Here is a 10,128-nt window from a genome sequence, read left to right on the forward strand (position 1 = left end):
AATACAAATATTCCTAAAATAAGATCTTAAACTTTAAAAAATTTAATTTTAAACTCAATAGAACTAAACTAATTTCAACGTGAAGGTTGGTTGCATTTGGCGAGTCTGCGGAATCCTGTAACTTTAACCTCGAGCCTGTGGTATCATGCCAGAGACTTTTAGAAATGCAAGATGTAGATAACAGTCTAAGTCAAATTTGGTGGATGTTAAATTATGTGAAATAAGATATGTTGTGTTGATGATTATGATTTGATGAGAGGCATGACCCCAATGACGACAACGATACATAACGCTCACTTGTGGATCGGAAAGTCAAATGCTATATGGGGATTTACGATATGTAACGTCCATAAGAGTGCTATTTCAAAACCATTTGTGAAAAGGTGTCGGGTTCTGGAGGTAACCGACATTGAACTGATATCAGTAGGATAAGTATCATCGTATGCATTTGTTTGAATTATTTGAGTGCGTATATTTGTTTGGGTTGCGTAAGTACTATTTAGAATAATTGTGATTTTGTTATGTTGGATATGCTTTTACTTGTGTTTGTTGGAGCATGGAGGTGATGGAGGATGAGATGTGTGGAAATTAGATTTGACCCTTAAGTTACTATCATAGACTAGAATTCGAGAAAGAGAGATGATAATTGGTAGAAACTAGAAAGTCATTAGGCCGGTCTGAGTAATTTTGAACAGAAGACATAGAGGTTTTCGGTATCAAATGAGTAAATACTCAAATTAGTATTTGAAAAATTACTTGTTTTTCAAATTAGCCATCGGAAAGATTTTTTTAATCAAATTCGTTTTTTAAATATTTTAAATTAGTTATGTTAGTCTTTCTGTTACTTTGTTTGTTAATGATGTCAAAATTTGTTAATGTTGTACATTAAGTGACACTTTAACACATATTTAGAAATTTTAATTGACTATTAACATAATAAGTTTATAAAATTAGATCAAATAAAAATCGAGTTAATAGTCAAATTAATCCCTACAAGATAAGGTATTTTTCAAATTCGTCGCTGAAAGATTTTTTCAATCAAATTGGTCCTTCAAAAATTACGAATTAATCATATCTGTCCTTCAGTTACTCCACTCACAATTTTTGTCAACGATTGATGATGTGAAATGTTAACTGAAAGCATACATGACAGATGACATATAACATGTTCAATTAGACGTCGACTAAATATGTTTACGAAAATCTATCAATTTAGTCATTAGGTCATATTAGGAATACAATTTTTATAATTAGAAAAAATGATAAACTTAATAAATTTTCATAAACATATTTGGTCAATATCCAATTAGACATATTAGGTATTATATACGTTATTAATTGACGTTTTACAACATTAATATTTGAAAAAATTATTAATGGAGTGACTGGAGGACAAATATGATTAATTCGCAATTTTTGAAGGATCAATTTGATTGAAAAAATCTTTTAAGGATGAATTTGAAGAATATCTTATCTTTCAGGGACTAATTTGACTATTAACCCAATAAAAATCTAATTGTGAGAAGAACTTAAGTCATTGAAATCTCTCAATTTAAGATTAATTTTATCTAATTTCATAAACTAATCATGTTAATAGTCAATTAAGACTTTTAGGTGTGTATTGGGTGTCACTTAACGTGTCACATTAATAAATTTTGACACCATCAACAAACAAAGTAACGGAATGACTAACATGACTAATTTAAAATCTTTAAAGAACGAATTTAATTAAAAAAAATCTTTCAAAGACCAATTTGAAAAATAAATAATTTTTCAGGGACTAATTTAACCATTTACTCCTTCCCAAATTATAAGTGGCTAGAAAGAGTTTTTTTTTTCCTCAGTATTTTTCCCTCGCTTTTATTGTTTAGAATTTGTTTCTTTTTAAGAGATATAGGAGTTGTATTTATATTGCTTTTATGAAGCATTATTGTAAATAAAGAGTATTATGAGTGGTGTAAAAGCAAGTAAATCTGTATAATTGTAATTTTTTTTTTCAATGTTTCAGGAAGCAAAATATCACTTATTAAGGAATCCACTTCACCTAATCTGAGCAAAGCTTCCATTTCTTCTCATAATATCTCCAACTCCTTCTCAGAGTCAGTTTTTTCAATAGACAATTTCTTTGCACTAAAGTGAGATTTCCTCGAAACTTGAGGTTGCTTTGTGATCGTATCACCCCTGCCTTATGAGGATCTAAGGACAATGATTTAGAAAAGGATGAAAAGAAATCAGGTTAAACGAAGCGGGCATGAAACTGTATCTCACTCTGGCGAAGGACAAAGAGAACTCGCCTATGATCCATGAAAGAGTGGAGAACGAAGAGGAAGAGAGGGAGAACAAGATGGAAGTAGGGGTGTTCAAATCCAAACCGATCCAAATTAAACAGTTTATTCAATCCGATCCAAACCGAAAACCGATTAAAACCGTACTAATTCGGATTTGATTGGATTCTATTTTTTGCAAACCGCTGGATTTTATCGGATTTCGGATCTACTTTTCATAACTGATCCAATCCAATCCAAACTGCACAATGTTCTATAATATTATTATTTTATTATTATATTTACAATTATACTTATAACATCTTCAATTTGTTATACATTTTTCTATTATTCATGTATTATTATTATTTAATAAATATTTTATGTTGAAAATGTTATTTATTTATTTATTTTAACTAACCTATAATTTTATTTCTATTGTTATGTTATCGTTAGTTTTTTAAGATATTGTTAAGACTTGTTATGTCATTGTTGATTATTTAAAATTTGATGTTAAGACTTGTTATATGTATTTAATTTTTTATTTAAAAAACCGCAAATCTAAACCGATCCAAACCGCTTGTAATCGGATCGGATCGGATTGGATTTCCGAAAAAATTTTATCCAATCCAAACCGCACCGCACATAAATTAAGCATTCGGATTGGATGACTTTTTTTTTCTTAAAACCGAACCAAACCGCACCGCGAATACCCCTGGATGGAAGGAGAAGCTGAAGGGGAAGCATAAAGCATGGGTGGATAATCCAACACTGTTCATAAGAAAGATACAATCACAAAGCAGCCAGTTCCTGAAGTTCCGAGGAAATTCCACTTTGGTGCAAGAAATGTCCATTGAAAAAACTGAATCTGAGGTGTTAGATATGTTGTGGACAGAAATGTCATATATATATATGGAAAAGTAGAGGTAATCAACAAGATTTTTGAACAATGTGTAAATAATGTAAATTAATAGGGTTAAAAGAGTAAATTTAATTAATAGCATTAAATTAGAGTGTAGTGTATTTTTATTTAATTAGTAGTTGTTCAAAATTTTCATTGTTCTCCTAGCATTCCCCTATATATATATATGTGTGTATATGTTGTAAAATTTTGCTAGACCCTTTTTCATCATATTATGGATATTTTTTGGATATTATGCATATTTTTTGTGTCACATGTTATGCAAATTTTTTGCATTAAATATGTGTTTGTTAACTTGAATGTCTTTGGTATTCTTTTATTTTCAAAATCTGTTTGATGCTTGGTTATTCATTGTATTTAGGGTCAGTAACAGATGAATTACAGTGAACTTTGAATTACTAATATCTGATTTGTACAAACATGATAAAGATTCTTGTAACACATGCAATAGTAGGCTAATTTTTTTTAGAAATGAAAAAAAATTGTTTAATGCAATATCATGATTAATTGGTGTATTTTTTTATATGAATTTTAATTTTTTTATTTTAAATAACAAAAATCTTCATAGTGCACGGTAATGGGAACCATGAAAACGAAAAAAAATAAATGTTAAAAAAGAAGAAGCTAAATTCAGTACACTTAATCTAAAAAAAGCATTAGTTATTCGTTAAGAAATGGTTGTATACATGAAAATGTCCAAGGAGATTAATTACCTTATTATGTGATCCTATTCCCTATTGCTACAAAGCCTCCTTAGTACTTAAAACATCAGAAAAATCTTGAAAAGCTTTCATCTGTATTTCAAAGGATCACCACAGAGAAAAGGTATTAATGGGATCCTTTTAGAAATATAGACATCTAAATTCAACGAAATTTCTAGTCTACGCTTACATTAAAATACAAAAACAGCACACTTGCAGCACCACAAAAATGCACTCATGGTTTACCTACGAAATCGAACAGCATGCCAGTGTTGCCAACTGGCTTTTCTCTCTATTCTTTTTCTCCGTTTGATTTTTTTCCCTTCCCTTCAATCCATTCCCAACTTGATCCATCAAGACTTTTGGATAAAAAGCAGTTCAATGAATTCATGCAAATCCCTGTTATAATTTGTTATACTGCAATTACCTGCACAGACATACACACACACCCCACCAAAATAAAGGAAACAACAAAAGTTATGATCGAGGTAGAGGAAACAAAAATTTAGGTTTAATTATTCTATTGGTCCCTATAGTTTCATCAAATTTTTAATTAGGTCCCTATACATTTTTTCTTTTCAATTGGGTCCCTAGTGTACTTTTAATTTTGTAACTTCTCATATAAAAAATGTTAAAATAATTAACAAAATATTTCTCCTAAAATACATGTAGTCAAAAATCTAGTTAGGTTTTTAATTATGAATACCTTCAATTTGCAAAGAAATATTCAGTTAACTCTATCATTTTTTACACTATGAAGAACCTAATTATAAAATTAAAGTAGTGTAGGGACCCAATTAAAAGGAAAAAAGTATAGGGACCAACAGAGTAATTAAACCAAAAATTCACAGAGACAGAAATAATATAGTTAAATTTTGCACATAAGGAAAAAGAAAAAAAAAATTGAATTAAGCAACCTAAGAAATAATAAAGCAAAGCTTCTAAGAACTGAACAAGAAGCCATACCCTAATAGCACACATCTCCCCAAGAAAAAGAATTTTTGAGGCCACAAACTACTATCAATGAATATGTATAAAATAACTACCGAAAAACTAATTCTCATAGTTTAACAATGAAGCACAAAATAATTACAAATTTCATATGAATTTCAGGGAACTATATGTAAGCATTCATCAAATTAGGTGAATATTGATTATTGATCACTGTTAACAAAATTACCATATTATTATGCAGCTACTTTCTTTGACTGATCAACCTGCAAGGGCTTATCCTGCCGTCTCCTAAAAAAGCAGAAAATATGATTTGAAATCAGAAACTAAAGAAGTATGCAGAGGTCATTTCATTAACTAAGATCGTAAGAAAATCAAAAGACGTGTAATATAAAGCTGCATATTATACCTCAAAAAAGTCACAATCAATAACATTAAGAGCTAGAATAACTATTAAGTTATAAAACATACATCAGCACTGCTCTAAATGTATGTTTTATTACCATCGTTCAATCCCAACCATGTTCAGTTCCAAATGCCCTTCAAACTTCACATTCAGTTTATTGACATGCTGTGTTTTGAACCATAACCTTAGCAAATAATCAAGGAATATACTTTCTCTGCAATTTCACAAATGCCAGAGTATACTACATATGTGTATGATAAATTTAGTTCCATACATACAAAAACATTGTAAATCAATCATTTTAATTCCAAGACTTGCCTCAGAGAAGAAATGAGAAGGGGATAATCAATCCTAGCCAAAGATGCAAAACTACCAGAGATGATCACTCTTACTGAAGCAGCATTATTCATTTGTTTTACAAAGAAACCTAATAGCATTGCAGAATGAGCTTATTGGAGTAGTCTAAGTCATAAGCCCAGTAAAGAAGTTCTTTTAGTTCAGTATCTCACGCTATTTTAAGTTCCGTATTATTGTTAAAAATAAGACCTTTACCATTTTATATCAATATACAGGGAAGTGTGTCATTCACTTTATTTTAGTGCTTTCTCGAATATCTTTTGTTTAAAAATCCTAGTCTCGTTAGGAATTTCTCTACAGTCTACAATATATCTCCAAATATAAAGAGTATTTTCTTCACTCTCTTTTCATATCAGTGTAGTTCTTTCAAAAATCGCAGTTAATAATCCCAACTGATGATAAACTCCAAAAACAACCAGGTGCCTTTCACTTAGATTATCAGACAACAAATGTAGACACTGGAAATATTGAAAAAAAAATTATAATAATAAGAGAGAAATAACTGACATTTGCTTTAATAAAAAACACAAATGTTGTTATTCCGCATAAATAAAATTAAACTAACACTTAGGTAATGTATACGTCTGCAAGAACTTACCTGTCATATAATTTAGAAAGTGCCTGTGGCCTTAAATAACTATGTTTTCCAGTTTTCAATACAACTGCATTCCCGGATTCAGGTTGCCCTTCACCTTTTTCGGCTTTAGGTTTCCCTCTTGTTCCCCTTGATAACGGCTTCCAATTAGCATTGCTAAGAGAATGAGCCAGTAGATCAGCTATGTCTGTGGCCATTGCCTCGGCTTTCTTCACATATGGAAATCTTTCCTGCTTGAAGTGGTTTGACAACCATAAATACATAGACAACACTTGATGCCTAGTCTCAAGGTCCAGGAGTTCTGAATCATTCCGGGCAGAGCTTCTCGGCAAGCCCATAGCTATATTGACAGGCATATTCTGACTGAACGTCGTAGCAAATCTGAGTAAGTGGTACATAGCTTTCGGGTCTCTAATATTAACTGGGGCAAAACAGAAGTTAAAACGATCTTCTAAAGACAGTCCCTGGACCCTCTCCAACATATTTGCAATCTTCTTTATGTGATCATATAGACACAAGAAGTATGATCCATCCAAACGGCAACTTTCACCAAACTTTTCTAGTAGCTGGCAGAACGTCATATTAGGAAGTTGACTGGCAAATAATTCAACCTGCTCAAAGAAAGGAAACAACCCCACTTTCTTAACCTCGTCAAAAGGTTGTTTCAAACACTCGATCAAGTAATCCAAATCATCTAAATGCATGGTCGTGGCAAGACCATCGGGATAAAGGCATCCTCTCCTACCAGCTCTTCCTGCAATTTGCTTAACCTGTGATGCTGGGACGGGGACCATTTTGTCACCATTGTATTTCGAGAGGCTATTAAAAATCACCCTTCTAATGTTAAGGTTCAGGCCCATTCCCACTGCATCACTAGCTACTAGAACATCATATTCATTACTTTGATCATTGAACAAAGTAGCCTGGTGTCTACGAGTTTCTGGTGGCAAGGCACCATATATAACACAACAACGATGTTTGGTCTGTTTCTCGATGGCCAACTTAACCTCAAATATCTCTCTCCTTGAGAAGGCAACTACACAATCCCCTGATCGAATATTTTGAAGATTACCAAGTAAGGTCTTTGCTTCAACCACCAGCGGTTTGAACCTCTCATAATGTTGCTCATACAACTCATCTCCAGTGTCTTGACAGATCTTTCGAACAATATCCAAAACACTAGGATCGCCACACAAATGTATCTCATCAGCCTTCAACCCCAAGAGTGCCCTTGTCCATGCAAACCCCCTATATGGATCTGACATCATCTGAATCTCATCAATAATGGCCACATCGTACAATTCTTGCATTGACACCATTTCCACAGTACATGCAACATGATTCGAAAATGGGACGTGCTTCTTTTCTTGCCCCGTTAGTAGACTGCAATAAATGCCTTTTGCATTAACCTTATCAAAAACTTCCATAGCCAACAACCTGAGAGGACCACAATAAATGCCCTTTTTCGCATCCATAAACCGTTGCAGAGCATTATATGTTTTACCACTATTAGTCGGCCCACAATGATAAATTATCTTCCGTTTCATAGCCCGCGCAAATGGGAACCAAGTGTGAGGCTTCGTGAGGTCCGCCATCTCAACCATACCCCTGAACCTCTTGATCTCATCCGGGAAATTATCCAAACAAAACTCAACAAATATAGGAAACAAGAACTTCACAGCAGAATCACTCGGCCCTAGTGACACCAGGTACCGAGCAACATCAGCAGGGCATTTCTTCCTAAAAAAGTGGTGGAACTTGCTCGCGGCTGTGGGGAAAAAAGACAAACCAATGTAAATGGCCAGAGCCTGGTTTGACGCCCAACCTGACTTGGCAAAGTAATTGAACACTTCCAGCAGCACTTCCCCCTCTGATCTCTCAAGCTTTGCACCCTTTTTGGCATCGCAAAGGGCACGGTACAATTCAACAGGATCTCGCAATGCGACACTTGCAAATTCCTCACTATTCTGATTATTATTATTACTATTATTCTCTAATTCATCCCTACCAATACTACTACTACTACTATTACTATTGCATTCTACAGAATCATCATCTACCTCCGAATTGCATTCATTAGTATCATCATTTTTAACAACCACGCTACCAGATAAGGAAGAAACACCATTAACTTCATTTTCAAGCTCAAAACTAACACTCTTACCAAATTCGTAATCCGATTCCGCGGCAGTGTCCTTCTCGCCGCCACCATCGCCGGCGTGGTCTGAAAACTGCCTCATGGGGAGGGTTGTTCCACCGGAAAGATTCCAACTTTGGAGGAAACGCAGGGGAAAACGAGAGTTCCGGAAGTGGGTCGAGAAACTTGGAATTGGAGCATCAAAATTTCGAAATTGTGAAGTAGAAGCGGCGTTAAAATGGTGGATGTTGGAAAGAAGGAGAACCTTGAGCCTATGAATGGTTCTCTTGCGTGCGCACAAGTTGAAGAGAGTTGTTGCCATGGAAGAACTGAAGAACAATCAATTCAGAGAAGGCTCAAACGGGAAAGAATGGGTTGCCGAGGTTTTAGAGAAATGAGAACTGGTGAAGGAAAGTGAATAGAGGGAAACGTCTGGTTAAAGGGTTTTTCTTTTCCTTCTCGTTTCTTTTATTTATTTATTTATTTTTTCTTTTTTGGGACAAAATGTTAGGGTTAAACGAAAGTCTCTCTTTCTCTCTCTCCTATTTTTATTTTGTTAATTACTATAGGGTCTATAAATGTTTACAAAACTTATTAAAAAAAAGTTAAAAATATCCGCGGGACAAAAGGTCAGGGACCTATTTGTCATTTTCTCTTTATTTTATTAATGTCTGCTATTTTATAGTATGAAAAAATTGATAGAAGACATTAGTAGATACTCATGGTAAGAGTGTTTAGGATTGGGTCTAATCACATTTAAAAGGGTATCGGATTAATTTTGATTCGACCCAAAAATAACTCGAAATAAATTGGGTCGACCCAATATAAAATTAGTATATACGAATTTAAATATTTTATATAGGGTAATACTCAAATTAGTCTTTAGAAATTTTAAAATCGGACATTTTAGTCTTTCAGGTTTTAAAATACATAAAACAGTCTTCAACTTCTATTTTCGTTTGACAATACAATCTCCTTCCGTTAGTCACTAACAGTAATTACTGACGTAGAATGTTAACTCACACACGTGGTCGTTAAGTGTCCATGTGTGAAAGTTGGACAAATAAATTCCTAGAGTAAAATACAACACAGTCTTTGAAAAATTAAAAAAAATCTCAAAACAGTTCTTGAAAAAGTATTAAAATTTCAAAACAGTCCTTTCAAATATTTGTGATCTTTTTGGCTAATTTTTTTAGCAATGGAGACTTAACATATGTTATGCGCAATTATAGAACTATAGCATATTTTTTATGGATATAAAGGTGAATTTTTTTTAGTTAGAATTTGTAAATTGAAGGCTCAATTTTGCCTGTAATACAAAATTTAGGGTCCGACTTGTGGTGTGGTGAAGATGATGAACAAATTGAAGGCTCAATTTTGTTTGGGATACAAAATTTAGGGTCCAATTTGTACATTTAAACCCAAATCTAACCTTTAGATTTGTATTTTCTTAAAAAAAAAATTTTAAAATCACAAATTTGAGCTCTCCACATAAAAAAAATTATATCAAGTTTTCGCATTATTTAAAAACACCATTAAAAGGCTAACACCAAAAATAAAAAACAATCTTTTTCACCAATGACAGGAGTCCACTTAAAACCCACCAAACGATATATTAGAGCTACATTCATAGTATATAATTACTAATTTATTACAATAAAGAATATTGTAAAATCATAATTATTTTAATAGAATATCATATATAAAATAATAAAAAACATAAGAAATACATAATATATAAAAAGTTATTATAAAATAAAGAAACTAATTGTTTTTATAATATTCTGCAGCTGAA

The 10,128-nt window shown here is 32.7% G+C and overlaps 1 protein-coding gene across 1 annotated transcript; it reads right to left on the bottom strand.

Annotated features, from left to right (window-relative positions):
* LOC107613676 (DExH-box ATP-dependent RNA helicase DExH18, mitochondrial) lies at positions 3,810-8,810 on the bottom strand. Its single transcript, XM_016315781.2, has 3 exons — positions 6,200-8,810; positions 5,068-5,129; positions 3,810-4,314 (listed from the first exon to the last, which is right to left on the bottom strand). The coding sequence occupies exons 1-2, from the start codon at positions 8,653-8,655 to the stop codon at positions 5,075-5,077; spliced, it is 2,511 nt and encodes an 836-aa protein (XP_016171267.1). The 5' UTR covers positions 8,656-8,810; the 3' UTR covers positions 3,810-4,314; positions 5,068-5,074.

Source organism: Arachis ipaensis, chromosome B08 (assembly GCF_000816755.2).
Source record: "Arachis ipaensis cultivar K30076 chromosome B08, Araip1.1, whole genome shotgun sequence".
NCBI lineage: Eukaryota > Viridiplantae > Streptophyta > Magnoliopsida > Fabales > Fabaceae > Arachis > Arachis ipaensis.